Source organism: Copidosoma floridanum, unplaced genomic scaffold, assembly GCF_036245765.1.
Source record: "Copidosoma floridanum isolate Cflo_tuat_1 unplaced genomic scaffold, Cflo_Japanese_pri ptg000013l, whole genome shotgun sequence".
Lineage (NCBI taxonomy): Eukaryota > Metazoa > Arthropoda > Insecta > Hymenoptera > Encyrtidae > Copidosoma > Copidosoma floridanum.
This window is the reverse complement of record NW_028321890.1, coordinates 20,260,172-20,276,032: the sequence shown is the minus strand read 5'-3', so window position 1 is coordinate 20,276,032 and position 15,861 is coordinate 20,260,172. Positions and strand designations below refer to the sequence as shown.

The 15,861-nt window shown below is 36.2% G+C and overlaps 1 protein-coding gene across 3 annotated transcripts in view; it reads right to left on the bottom strand.

Moving 5' to 3' along the window:
* Positions 1-4,200, bottom strand: part of LOC106639270 (patj homolog) — a 49,401-nt gene extending 45,201 nt beyond the window's left edge. For all 3 annotated transcript variants that reach the window (XM_089590917.1, XM_089590918.1, XM_089590916.1), the window contains exons 1-5: positions 3,527-4,200; positions 3,053-3,117; positions 2,370-2,749; positions 2,177-2,302; positions 1,979-2,094 (exon numbers count right to left, since the gene is read on the bottom strand). In XM_089590917.1, coding sequence (XP_089447043.1) covers positions 1,979-2,094; positions 2,177-2,302; positions 2,370-2,749; positions 3,053-3,068 — 638 coding nt within the window. In that variant the 5' untranslated portion in view covers positions 3,069-3,117; positions 3,527-4,200. The remainder of the gene's footprint in view (positions 1-1,978; positions 2,095-2,176; positions 2,303-2,369; positions 2,750-3,052; positions 3,118-3,526) is intronic.
* Positions 4,201-15,861: the final 11,661 nt, after the last annotated feature.

The following is a 15,861-nucleotide window of genomic DNA, read 5'->3' as shown; positions in this document are numbered from 1 at the left end:
GAAAAAAACCATGCAAATAAAAATGAAAATTCTAGTCTTGGCAGATAATAATTACCGATTTATAGAAAAAATAATTCACAGCCAAAAAACATGTTACTATTATTGACTGTTATTTATTGATGGCTTTTCATTTCTTGCAAATTTTAATTGATACGTGTATCATTGGAGATATTCAATTACACAAAAAAAACGACCTCATTTTCAACACACCTCATAGCAAAACTTCATTTCCGACGCGATGCAGAGAGGAAGCACGAAAAAAAAACAGAAAGAAAGAAAGAAAGAAAAAAAAACAATTGACCTCAAAAGCTCGCGAATTTTAACATCCACACCGGTTCATTGTAAGAAAAGGCAAACTATGTACAGCGTCACGCTCTTCTTACTAAGCTGACAAATGCTCGACAGAACAAACAAAAGTTCCTCGGGAAAATTAAACACACACTGGCGGGACGATAAAAACTTGGTAAATTATTATTCCCTCAAGCGCAGGAAAGAAAAGCTCATTCAGGCGAATCCACCGTATATATACAGGCGCGATTTCTCTAAAGAGGCCCTTAAAAACCGGGGCCATAAATTTTGCCTACACAACAGGAGCAGCTCTCGAGGGTGGGAGCAATTTATCGAACTTGAAAGGGTAAAAACAAAAAAAAAAACCCAACACGAGGAGAGGGCGCTGTGTTGGGCAAATGGAATCGCTTCGTAGTAATCACGCTTGTTTGTTCGCGTTAGAAGAAAATGAGAGAGAGAGAGAGAAAAAAACTCGGCTTGCAGTGGAAGAGCCAGAGGAAAAATGGTACACGTACGACACCTGCACCCGACAAAAAGGACACTCTCGAGTGAACAAAAAAAAAGAGGGAGAGAGCGGAAAATCGATAATTTGCGGACGCATGCACTCGCACTGGATTTTTCATTGTAGGAAGAGAGATGGGAGGGTTGACTCGTTGACGTATTTCACGAGGCGCCTCTTTCGCGTGTACGTCTTTTTATTTTTTCGCTAAAACACGCGACGTCCTGCTTTTCTCTCAGTTTGTATACTCGTTTCCTCTGCGTAAAACGCGAGGGATGTATTCTTTTACGAGTAGCACGTAAAGCGCCCGCAGTAAGCTTTCAGGTATAATTTTACCATGATGGTGTACACGAGTTTTTTTAAATGCTTGCCCAAAACTAGGCTACATCTTTTTGTTGACAGGCAAGTGTAATGATCTTACGAAAACAGACATACACAGAGCACTTGATTAGCTAATACCGATTGCGGGAAATGCGTTCACTAGAAATGTACAGCAGTTAATAATAGAGATCGGTGCATTACCTGAATTTCTTTTCAGCATTTGAAAAGATTAGAGGTATATTACATCAATGAATTCTCGCATTCTTTTTGCAGTCACTCAAGTATCTGCACTGTGGTTTCAAACTATAAAATTATTACAACTATTTTGATTGGTACTTTTTAAAACGAGTAGCTAAATATACAGCTGGAAATAATAAACATAAACGTTGTATGCAAAATAACACAAAACGAAAAATTTTGCATGCATTTAGATTGCATCAACTATTACCTGAAGTAAATTATATAAAAAAAAAAAAATAATAATAAAAAAATAACTATTCTTCTTGTAGGGGACTTTCTGGTTTGAATAGGACTTATTAAATTACAGCATGGCAATACAAAGAAACCTAACCATATCAAGCAAGGGTTTCAATCAAAGTGGAAAATTCAAAGTTCATCTACTACTGTGAAAATCTTTACAATAATCTTCAATTACCCTTACATAACATACGTTTTTCGATGTATTTTTCATTAATTTCCTACTCAATTGGTAAAGGTAAAACTGTATACAAACACAAACGTCTGTTTAACATGTTGCATCACAATAATAGTTTTACAATACTTTCGTAGAAAAATGCACCATTTTACTTGCCAAGTAATAAGTTGCTTATTAAATCTGCATATTGTACCCATTTATAATAGTTATCTTACCTTCCTGCGATTCCATTTGGTTGAATTTCTTGTAAAAAGATTCCCAATTCACCGCGATCTTCGTTTTGCAATCCAACAACACTGAATCCAAGACTTGTCCCTTCTGATTTGAAAAGCTAAAACCATAATAATCATACAGAAATGCAGCAAAAGTTGGTTATTTTTTAGAATAACGATAATTTATAAAATATGTTATACTTGAATCGTAAAAATTTGTCGGCCTTTGGCTGCAGTTTCAATAACTTTTTGGAATTCTATAGCATACGTTGGAGTCATTATTGGAGGCATCCCAATCACTTCTGAAGTTAAACTAGGACTTGTAACCTGAAAAGAAAGAATATTTGCCAGCTATTTTTTAACTTTCTTAAAAAATAAATTATGATTCAACTACCTGTGCACTAGTATCTTCACTACTGCTATGCAGCATTTGTGCCATTGAAACTCTTTGATCATCAACATCACTCTCTTGATATGGATTAGTATAAATTCCTTGTCCAACAGGCTGAACAGGTGTATTGGGAACAGATAGTTCTAGTTGTCCTCCAAGACTGATATCAAAGTCACCAGGTAAAATAGATGGATGTTGGGCAAGCTGATTGTTCAGCTCTGCCAGGGAATCTTGTATTGTAACAATACTACGGAATACAGGATCTTCGAGCAGGGAGATCAATGACTGCAAATCCTGGCTTGTGTGTAGCTGCAACTTTGGGTCATCGCAGTCCTCCACTCGCTCATGCACATGCTCCAGCAAGTGCAGAGCTGTTGAGATATCTGCAGATTGAAAATTACTTGATATAGGGAAAAAGCAAACAAATTTTGGATCTATCTTAATGTAGATTTTCAATAAACTGTACTGCCAGTGAATAAAACTTAATTTTATGTCAATCAATTTTATTATTATGGTCATTAACACTTTTGGAGAATGATTTCTACCTAGAATAGTATATTACAATCATGAGCTGATTTTGTACTGACAACATAATTATTTCTATAAACTAGTAAGCTATGAAATAAGATTTTGAACTTTGACAAGTACTTGATGCTAAGTTTCTCAAAAAATAAACAAAGTCTTACCTGTGTTCAACGTCATTTTGACTGCTTCACACTAATCCCTTAGAAATAACTCTTCCCAGGTGATCCTGCAATCAAACAAACTATGTAAGGTGCCTGTTCACCATCCAAATAACACCCTCGAGTTCTTCCATCACTTTTAACATTTACAAAACACTGAATCTCATGCAACAACAACGTATACCTGGACTCAACAAGGGCGTTTGTTTTCTAGAGACTCTGTTTCAATGAAACCCAAGACATTAGCCCATACAAGATTAGAAAAATAAGTAGTTTGACGTGCTGACGTTACACACGTATGCAAACGAAGAGAAAACAACGCTTGGACGAGTTTAGAAAGCCCATTGTACAGTGTGGTTAAGCCAACTTGTTTACGAATGGGGAAGTGAGTAATAATAAAATAGGTCGACTCGAGGATTATGTAGGTAGGTATAGGGGTGTGGAGCATGCCTCGAGAAAATCAATAAAAACAATTACTCGAAATCAATCGTGGGGGCAGCCACATTCGGAGTTGCAGCGTCTTCTCTTTGGAGCTTTTTTTCTCCTTGCACTTCGTTTTTTTCACCTTTTTGGAGCACTGGACGACGCACACCCAAACCAACCGCTGCACTTCCTAATGGTCACACCAATGTTGGTAAACTCTCTTTGTGTATGCCGTTAGCTTCCCCCGTAGAAGGACGATCTTTATGTATCCTGGAGTTACACTATCGACGACTAATCACTAATTATTGAGCTGCAATAGTCGGATTCAAAGTTCTAGCACTTCCAGCCTTCAACCCAACGTTCACTGTTCACTGAACGTCGTTCAGGCTACAGCCTTCCAAAGCTGTACACTGTATTGTAATATAGTATATATATGTACATCAGCAGCAGAGTAGTACTAGTAGTAGCAATACGGGAGTATGCACCAGATGCACCTGCAGCCTGCAGGTGGCTTGTAGGAACACAGGTACACTATACACACCTGATACACACTCTCCACCCTCTACTCTCTTACAATCTACATTAAATTTGCACTCTGCCAGGACTTGACTGTGTGTATGATATACCAACCTCGGTATAGCAAAGTATATTTTAGAAGATCAAACTGCAGCGTTGTAATGAATAATATTATGAATCATTGTGGATAGAATAGTCATATATAAAAATAAATACTTGAAATGTAAATGCTAATACGCCGTACAGTATTAACTTTAAGTGAAAATTTATATATAGGAGGTAGACCTTCAGATAAAAAAACAGACAGTAAACTTGCCGCAATTAGCACAGACGATGTTAACTTTTTATTTTATACTTATAAGATTAATTGCGGCTGGTTTATAATCGATAACATGGCTCTACTGTGAGTTGTAATAATTTTTGGATCAGCGCCATCTAGCGTTGCGGATTTTTGAACTAAAAAGTGGCCCTAATCTTTTGACTCACAGCATTGGCGCTTGGAGCCATTTAGCTAATTATAAACCAGCCGCAACTTGTTTCGTAGCTATAAAATCAAAAAATAACAGTACATGTGTTTTTGGCGGCAAGTTAACAATACATTTTCTACCAAAAATTTGACCTCCCACGTATTTATACTTTTAAAGATAAATTTTCGAGTAAAAATGTATTGTTAACTTGCCGCCAAAAACACATGTATTGTTATTTTTTGATTTTATAGCTACAGTATGAGTTGCGGCTGGTTTATAACTAGTTAAATGGCTCTAAGCGCCAATGCTGTGAGTCAAAATTTTAGGGCCACTTTTTAGTTCAAAAATCCGCAACGCTAGATGGCGCTGATCAAAATAATTATTATTTTACTACTCACAGTAGAGCCATTTAATCGATTGTAAACCAGCCGCAATTAATCTTACAGGTATAAAATAAAAAGATAACATCGTCTGTGCTAATTGCGGCAAGTTTACTATCTATCTTTTATCCGAAAATCTACCTTCTAAAGAAATTTGGATCATTAAAATACTTAATGCTTATTGTTGGCCAAGATAAACTTATTAATTGCTCGTAGCAGCAGAGAAGAAATCAGGTTTATCTCTTACTAGAGTACAAAATCGGTTCTCACCAGCATTGCAACCGTATAACATTAGAGAATTAATAGAGGTATGGTGTTTCGAATATTTTATCATGTAAATATTTATCTGGAGATGCTCAAGAGGCAGGTGTATCCAGTCTAGGTTAAACATAAGACTAAGTAAGAAGGCCCCGAGCTTACTTGCTTAAAAGTTAAAAGTATTCAAATGTGATCAAACTTGTCATCTCTAATACTTAAAAACTTAATTATTACAGATTTTAGTCAAACTCGGTTGTGTTAAAATAATTGTACAAAAAGTCACAAAGGGTACATTATTTTTAAAGCCAGGCAAAATTGATTTTAGTAAGTAAATTTTGTAAAACCATATGCCACGTTTAATATATTGTTTCAATTTTTTTCATGCAGGTGGTAATCCAATTGTAGTTGCAAACAGTAATAACTACGTTATTGAGTCTGATACTCAGTGTGCATCGAAATTTGGAATATTCCTAAGCAATAGGTCTGGCAACTTCGATTTTTTTTTCGTAGCTGTGATTGTAATGTACACAACATTATGTCAATAAATGCAATGGAAAGATGATTTTATATTTTTACAAAAAAACTTATCGAAGAAAAATGTTTAAAAACTCTGACATTATAAGTATGGCTCTTCTTGTTTTTGATGTATTTCAATTAACAAAAATCAACACTAAACGTTACACTTAGCAAATACTTGAAATGATTATTAAAAGGTTATATGTAAACTTGCCGCAAACAGCACAGTAATTGTCAACTTTTTATTGTCTATCTAACACATTAGTTGCGGCTGGTTTATGATCGATTGCATGGCTCTATAGTAATAATTATTTGGATCAGCGCCATCTAGCGTTGCGGATTTTTGAACTAAAAAGTGGCCCTAAACTTTTGACCCACAGCATTTGCGCTTAGAGCCATTTAATTAATTATAAACCAGCCGCAACTCGTACTGTAGCTATAAAATCAAAAAATAACAGTACATGTGTTTTTGGCGGCAAGTTAACAATCTATTTTCACTCGAAAATTAATCTTTAAAAGTATAAATACATGGGAGGTCGAATTTTTGGTAGAAAATGTATTGTTAACTTGCCGCCAAAAACACATGTACTGTTATTTTTTGATTTTATAGCTACTAAATAAGTTGCGGCTGGTTTATAATTGGCTAAATGGCTCTAAGCGCCAATGCTGTAAGTCAAAAGATTAGGGCCACTTTTTAGCTCAGAAATCCGCAACGCTAGATGGCGCTGATCCAAAAATTAGTACAACTCACAGTAGAGCCATGTTATCGATTATAAACCAGCCGCAATTAATTTTATAGGTATGAAATAAAAAGTTAACATCGTCTGTGCTAATTGCGGCAAGTTTACTGTCTATTTTTTTACCTGAAGGTCTACCTCCTGTATATAAATTTTCACTTAAAGTTAATACTGTACGGCGTATTAGTATTTACATTTCAAGTATTTATTTTTATATATGACTATTCTATCCACAATGATTCATAATATTATTCATTACAACGCTGCAGTTTGATCTTCTAAAACATACTTTGCTATGCAATATCAACAATGAGTGTGCGTGTTTTTTACAGAAACACATACTTCGCATGTATAAACTGAAATAAAATGATCATCTATACTTTGAAGATTTCACACCAATTATGAAAGATTTTCGATGTAAAAAAAAACATTAGTTATGGAAAACGAGACAAAAAAATCTATTCACGAAGCAGTTTGTTCTGGGGAAGTTGTACAAGTTCATATAATATTACGAGAGTAATTTTTTTCTTATAAACTTTTTATTGACTTTGCCCCTTTTTTATTTTAATTCTGTCATCTAACTCTCAGGGATCCGTCTTCCGTAAATGATTATAATCAAAACTTTGCAAACCCGCTACAATTGGTCTATATTCACGTTGCTACAGCTACTCCTACACCAGCTGACGACAGATTGCCAATATTACAGCTGCTCATCGATTATAGAGCAGATGTGAATAAGCGAGGAATAGGGGCTTGGTATGGATCGCCACTACACTTGGCAGTTAAAAAAAATCAGGTAAAATTTTCTTTTATTAAATAAGTTGGGCAATACAAATTTTTTACATTCTATTTTTTAGATTAATGGAGTGAAGGTTCTTCTTAAACACAAAGCTGATCCAAATCTTTTAGATGTAGAACATCATACTGCTTTGGGCGACGCAGTGTTGTGTGGTTGAGATTCCGAGTTGATAAAGCTGCTCCTAGATTACAATGCCAATCCCAACATTGTAATTTATGGGTATTATACACCATTACATACAATCATTTTTGAAACCAAATGAAATCAGGCACAGCTCCTCCTGACTTATGGGTAGGACGTCAGAATTTTCATTTCATAAATTAACATTCTCCAATTCACATTATATTGATTTATATGTGTAATAGTGCAAAGTGTGCTGTCGTTGACAAATCTTTGTTCCAAGCATGTAAGTCAGGTCAGCAGGAGCTCATTGACTCTGTACTGAGGCACGCAAGCGAAATGGATTCTCATGGGCACTTTTCGTTTAAAGCTTTGATATCTTACATGATGACCGAGCCGCATCATTTTAAAAAAGGAACATGCACTATCCTGAAGTTACTGTGCCAAAAAGATGAAACAAAGATTAATAATCTATTAGAAAAAGGAGAATATGTCAATGTACAAAATTTTTTTGGAGACACACCCTTACATTTATGATTTTGTACTCCAGTAAGAGATAAACCTGATTTCTTCTCTGCTGCTACAAGCAATTAATAAGTATATCTTGGCCAACAATAAGCATTAAGTATTTTAATGATCCAAATTTCTTTAGAAGGTAGATTTTCGGGTAAAAGGTAGATAGTAAACTTGCCGCAATCAGCACAAACGATGTTAACTTTTTATTTTATACCTGTAAGATTGATTGCGGCTGGTTTACAATTGATTAAATGGCTCTACTGTGAGTAGTAAAATAATAATTATTTTGATCAGCGCCATCTAGCGTTGCAGATTTTTGAACTAAAAAGTGGCCCCAAACTTTTGACCCTCAGCATTGGAGCTTAGAGCCATTTAACTAATTATAAACCAGCCGCAACTCATACTGTAGCTATAAAATCAAAAAATAACAGTACATGTGTTTTTGGCGGCAAGTCAACAATCTATTTTCACTCGAAAATTAATCTTTAAAAGTATAAATACATGGGAGGTCGAATTTTTGGTAAAAAATGTATTGTTAACTTGCCGCCAAAAACACATGTACTGTTATTTTTTGATTTTATAGCTACTAAATAAGTTGCGGCTGGTTTATAATTGGCTAAATGGCTCTAAGCGCCAATGCTGTGAGTCAAAAGATTAGGGCCACTTTTTAGCTCAGAAATCCGCAACGCTAGATGGCGCTGATCCAAAAATTATTACAACTCACAGTAGAGCCATGTTATCGATTATAAACCAGCCGCAATTAATTTTATAGGTATAAAATAAAAAGTTCACATCGTCTTTGCTAATTGCGGCAAGTTTACTATCTGTCTTTTACCCGATAATCGACCTCCTACATATTAATACTTATGGAGGTAGATTTTGGAGGAAGAGTTTTTATCAAAAAGTTAAATTCGATAATCATTTTAAGTATTTACTAAGTGTAACGTTTAGTGTTGATTTTTGTTAATTGAAATACATCAAAAACAAGAAGAGCCATACTTATAATGTCAGAGTTTTTAAACATTTTTATTCGATAAGTATTTTTGTAAAAATATAAAATAATCTTTCCATTGCATTTATTGACATAATGTTGTGTACATTACAATCACAGCTACGAAAGGAAATCGACGTTACAAGACCTATTGCTTAGGAATATTCCAAATTTCGATGCACACTGAGTATCAGACTCAATGACGTAGTCATTACTGTTTGCAACTACAATTGGATTACCACCTGGATGAAAAAAATTGTAATGATTTCTGTGGCGCCTAATATTGATGTCTTCTACTATCCAATAATTAAATATATTTGTTTATAGCTCAGTGCCACAGAAATCGAAATCTTCCTATAGTCCTCAATAATATGAACCAAATAATGAAATTATAATATTTTTATCAGGAGCGGATTTGCAAGCCCACATCTTTCTCGACTAAACACCGTTTTACTTAGCTGCAGCGCATATACTAGACATAGATTTACTAACTTTACTGCTAATGGAAATCACAGAAATCCATGGGATGATGCCACTCGACCCTTGTGAAACTGAAGTGTTCTCTATTTTAGACATACCCTATAATAATGAGCCAAAGCTGCATGAACCTATTGTAGCCGTTTATTTATGTAACGAGCAATTCGTCGATCGCTTGCTTGACATGAATTACATTTACTTGGTCAGCAATAATTGTTGTAAAAGTGTTCAAAGAGCGCTGGAAATAGCGTTTGTCAAAGGCCTGTACAATATTATTAGAATGATGTTGGAGGCTGGCTTACAATTCATTCAGTAAGATTGTTAATCGATAATTTCACATGTTTATTACGTTTTTAGTAATCAAACAATATTTTTATTAACAGGCACTTACATGTAAGGGATTTTAATCAAACACGATACTACGTGAATCATTTAAGCGTAATATGCTTATTCTGGGAGTTTGGAGATACTTTAATGATGAATAGCTTATTTCAAAGTTCCTTCCACGATGAGACCAAATCCTTTTTGTTCATACAGCTTTTATTACTTTTTTATCACGCCATTGGTTTACATTCAAATAATTCGAGCGCAGGATTTCTTAGAAAAATAAATTTTTTTGAATCACACCCGCTTGCCTCAAAGGCGTTTTCCATTTGCAGTGTCGATCTGAAAGAACTGAAAAAAGATAAACTAGGCAATGACAAATCCATCTTTGATATCATTACAATGCCATTCAAATCGTTTGTTACATTATTGAGTAATGAACAGTACCTTAAAGCTTGCACTGATTTACGTCGGTCACTTGAAGATAACAGAATTCTATTATACTACAATTATGCAATCTTAATCCGCCTTGATCAGGCTATCGAAAAGAGGCAGTTGTTGGACATAGCAAGAAATTTTCCAAGCAACGTGTTTGAAGGTGTTTTAACGCCAATGAGCTTAAAAAGTTTGCCGGATGAAATTATTTTTCATATTATCTCGGTTTTCAACGTAAGAGAGTTAAAAAAGCTTACAGAAACTAAAACCTAGACATTTAAATTCTACAATAGTAATGTCATTTCCAAAAACAATGTACGGTTAATTATTAAATCATACCTTGACCATACGAGCGTATTTTTTTTTTTGTTTTACTTTACCTGTTTTTCACCTACATGTAAATATATTGTTAATTAAATACATGTGTACACATACATACATACATTTTTATCTAGTCAAAATGAGACTAAGGTACTGTAAGAACACGGTATTATAAGAATGTGGCTATATTTATTATTAATAATTTTATTCAACGGAAAAACTAGCGAAGTTACGTTGCAATATAATCAGATAAATCAATACAATAGCTTGGAAAATTTGTCCTCTACTTGAAAGTTGCGTTTTTTGAGAGCTTATTTTTCACGTGACACATGAAGAATCGAGTACCTATTAATAGTATCGAAATTTTTCGTGATGAGCAAAAAGTTTTTAGAAACCCTGAGCGCGGATTTAATCCCAATAAAAAAATTTTTTTAAAAAGATAATAAATTGTAAATTTCTCTTTTAAGACTGTAACGGAAAGTTGGATGAACTTGAGACGGTCAAAGTTAATGGTTAATAAGCTTGTTTATGACATTATTACAATTCGAATAGATTGATGTAAGTTATCATGATGCTTCCGAGGAATTAAAAAAAAGCTCGAATATTTTTAATCGGTATGAAAAAATTCACTTTGTTTTCTATCGAAAAAAAAAAAATAAGAATTGGATACCATAAAAATCATCTGAATAAAAATTTTTTAAAGTATTTTTACACTACTGAAGTTGAATACTCTTCAGCAAATCATGTGGAATCAAACGTACATACATACTATTTATCGCAAACAACGATTTCTGTGTAATTTTGGTAAATCATTTTTATAATTACCTCATCTGATCTAATAAAATATTTTATAAATCATATTATTCAACCCGTTCGATTTTAATTACCATTGATTTAAAAAATACGGACAAACAAATAGTACATGATAGTAAAGAACGTAAAAAGTACGAAAAAAAAGTTTTTATAGCAAATAGCAAAACAATTTAATCATCAAAGTTTGCTTAGGAAGATTGGAAAAAAGATCATTATCTAATACACATTGAACTGTGAGAAAAAAAAAAACATTTTCAATGGATCCACAGGAATGATTTTATACTTCTGTTGATAGTACTGTATAAAAAGACCATTAGACGAGTTTAAGCGTACAACCAAATCTACGAAAAATTTGATGATTTTACGATGAGAAAAAAAAATTAATAATCTTCCAACTCATCGTGCACATAATTCTTTTAGCCCAAGCAACCAATTTTTCAAATTAATTCAGTTGATGGCTCATCTTTTGAATACGCAACGAACAGGAACTCCCCCCCCCCCCATTGTTAAAATTCAGCTCAAAACAATTAAATCCCAAAAATCAATGAACGCAATAATTTCGTTTCAACACCGGCGCGCACCACCTGCCCCTTCCCCATGACCGGTATGACCCTCATTTCTCATTCTCGCCTCGGCCAATCATTCAATTACCATACACCCGTATACGGACATATATCGACCATCCATACTCCCTCTGTAACGGCACGCTCAAAAAAAAAAAAAAAAAAGAGCTAACGAAAATGAAATGAAAAAAAAAAAAAAAAGACTCGCTCCCCCACAATCAACACCACAGCGCCTGACACTTTGATAAGTACATTATACAGGTGTTTTTCAGTGACTCGGCACGTACGTACATGTACCCATGTGCCATTTGTTGCACATGTATGCATGTACCTAATACCTATACATGCCGAGCACTGCAGCACACAGGTGTAATGCTGAAATCTCTAATCCGTGGTTCCGCGCCGCGAGTCCTCCTGTCCCCCCTTCATACATAAGGACACACCATACGCGTGGACTGATGTAGTAAAAAAAAAAAAAAAAAAAAAAAAAAAACATCTGCATACACGCTACACACAAGGGTCCGGCTCGATACATGCATGCATCATCACGGTATAGTCACATATATATAGCGTGGTGTCCCATTGAAGCGCGTATAGGTCAGTCCCGGCGTTTTCCCGGATGTAGGTACGCTGGCGCGGAAACCGAGCACAATGAGACCGACTTCCGGACGACCCCCCTGTGCACACTTGTGTATACGCGGGTCCTCGCACGAAAAAAAAAAAGGGGGGGGAGGGCGAAGAAAAAACAACAACATTAACGCGCTCGCGTCGACAGGATCAAGCAAGGCCGGAATAACGCGCGCTTTACCGGACCCCACCTTTACGGAACAATATATATACAACGCATATAATATGGTCTCTGCGTCTAAATGTATAATGATAATTACTGTATACCCCCCTGCAAGCTCTCTCTCATCGCGCGCGCATTACGCGAGTGCGCGCAACACACATCGTGTGGGTGTTTACTTCAGGATAGGCGAGAGATTTCGGAGCGCACCTCAGTCAGATTACGGGTGCCGGTCGCGTTGGGCGGGCAGGGCCTCCTACAGTTGCCTCTTGTACACTGTTGACGCAATGTGGAACGATACGCGCGAGTCGCGCGCGCGAGGCTCGATCGAGTCGTGACGGGTGTTTTTCGATTTTTCGCTCGATTTTTGATTATTTTCAGCTAATCGAGATAAAGGAAGAAGGATATCGGCTTTTTTCTTTCGTTCGCCCGACCCCCGGCATTCATGAGAGAACGCGCAGTGGTGCCTGTCCTAACGAGCTTGCGTCTGCGATCGGCAGGAGATCGTTATATAAGTAAGCTCCTTTTTTTTTTTTTTTTTTAATTGCTTTTTGTGGAAAATTGGCGAGGTTTTATCAGGGGTCCTTGGGTGGACCATTATCGAGTTGGTTGATTTTTTTTTCTCGGCAATTAACGACCGATCGACTACCGATTTCGTATCTAAATTTCTTTGTTCCTTAACGTATTTATTTTTAAAAGATTTTTTGCATTTGCTCTTTTTTCATGCCATGCGTAGTTTCGTAACACAAGTCGAACAGTTAAAAGCTCAGCGTGAGAAAAAACGCGCGAGTTTGGAGTTGCAGGTTGCATTGTAGTGTTAAGTAGTGCGTGCTTTTGCATTTAATTTCGAAGCCTTTGAAACATAATGTATACTGTAGGTAGTTGCGGTCAATCGAGCCTTTATTGTCAAAAGTCCCATTTTCCTTTGCGCATTTGCATGCCCCACTTAGATCGCGAGTTTTGTTGTGTGCGTGAATCACTTGGTTGATTTGTGCTGGGTTTTTTTTTTTTTTTTTGTTTTTTTTTTCTCGTAATTAGATAAGTTCAGAGATTTTTTCAAATTTATTGCCTGTAGTTCAAATAACTTTTAAAATTAGTTTAATTATTTATCAATTTGATGTGCTAAAGTATGAAAATTAAGAAAGTGTCGTTATAATTTTCAGCATCACCGTAATAAAATTATAGTCTGAATGAATACTTTAGTACGTCATGTTATCAATTGAACAGAGGTATACTTCATTGTACATTAGAAATTAATTAAATTTATCTTGGATGAATGATTTTATGATCGTTATAAAAGAAAGATTCAAATACAAATAATCGAATCAAACGAAAATTTATTGAAAAAATTAACTCGAAGTAACCGTATGAAAAAAAAAAACTGAAGGGTTGCGCGAGTAATTTTTCCGTTGTCTTTTTCTATTTCTTACCATCTTTAAACGCTAAGTATTCATCTTAAATCATTCATTCAAGGTACACACTAATAATATATACAGTTGCTTATCTTAACGCTGAATTACCTCTCTGTACACCAACCTAGCAGCAACTAACTACAAATGGACCTATAATAACAATGAAAATCCTGTATACAAGGATTGTACCCGTAAAACCTTCAAAACGTGCCAGCATCGATTCCGCCAAAAAAAAAAAAAAAGTACAGCACGATAAAAACCAACTACTGCTCATCAAACCGAGACAAAGGCTTATTGCCACAATAAAATCCACCGAGTAGTTCATGTTGGTTTTTTTTTTTTTTTTCAGCTCATGCTCATAGAGTCCCTTTGTGAATCGTAGAACAAAAAAAAAAAAGCCGAGACCATACGCTAACGACTCATCATCATCATCATAGCTTTCGCAACGCGCTATACATACAGGCGTATTATCGTTTCGATCGCGCGCTTAGGCCCACCGCGACCGTAATGGTACGCATATTTATATAGGTACATATCTCCTAAATCCATCGCGAATCATCATCGGCATCCTTGCTCCCGATATGAAAAACCAACCGCGGCCCCGATCCTTCATATATGCGTATAAATAATATCGTCTGACACACGTGAAGGACTTTTACCCAACATCATCGCCATTACGTACGTTGTGTATGTAATAAGCGCAAGCTCGGGCGAGAGATTCCTGGCGAGCGCTCACCCCGAACCGTTTCTCCATACCCACAGTCCACTGCCACCCGAGAGACAGATATGTATAAAAAAAAAAAAAAAAGAGAGGGTACACCATCGTTATGCATACATAGGTATAGACGCCCGCAAAGGCACCAGAGCGTAGTTCCAACTTCCCAGAGAGAGAGAGAGAGAGAGAGAGAGAGCGCATTATTGGGGGATCTATTATCTTCGACAGTTATCGCGAGTGTAGGTGCTTGGTAAAATAGGAAAAGGGAGAGAGAGAGATATATCCGCGCGTGTGCCTTTCGATGTACTTTTTGTCCTCTGACGAGGGGGGGAAGGGGGTTGCTAGCCATTTTTGTGGCAAATTGATCCTGAAATTTGCGCATCGGGATAAGATGATCAACACAAGTGCTACCATTTCGAATTCCTTTTAGTTTTTTTTTCCCATGATGTTATTTCAACTATAAAGCCCCCAAAAAACTTATCATTGCGCAACGTGTTTTGATCGATGTGTTTCCACATGAAATGATCGGTATGTGGTTAAAAATACATTTTTTTTTCCTACCTTATGACACAGGTGGTATTTTTTTTGTTTCTTTTCCACTATCCTACTGTTATCGGAAGCTGTGTATGTGGTTGGAAAACAAAAAATTAGGTCACTTGCCACCACCTGTGGCTTGATAAAAATTGTCATTGTTTGATCAAAGAGTACATGGTGTGCAGCGTTAATCTGTACGTACGTATAAGTAAGAGCAAGAGTTCATATTTGACATGGGCAACTGTGTAAACGCATGTTCATCGCATTCCCTGAAAGGTAAACATCCCGTTTTCCATTTCGAGTACCTCCACGTCGGGCTTGCACTCGTGAATGAAAAGGAGAGGGAATAAAATTTCCCCCCACAGAAAATGGCACTCCGATGATCTCACGCGATTTATCTGGACATTAATCTCCCCCCCTACTTCTCGGGTTTAATAATTTTCACCCAACAGCATCGAGTCTCCGCGCGACTGTCACGCGTTTTGATTTTACCTGTTGTGTCCTATATACATGTATAGCACACGTGCATTGCCGTCCGAACTCCCCCTCGATTCATCGCGCGGTGACAGTACGCTTTTGAAATCGGCTCGGTGAACGTTGTTGGATACTCCCCCGAGAGTTGCGCGTTAAATAAAAAAAAAAAGGGGGATTTTGTTCCGTGTGCGAGTCCACGAAGAAGAAAAAAAATGCCTTTGTGAAAAACACACA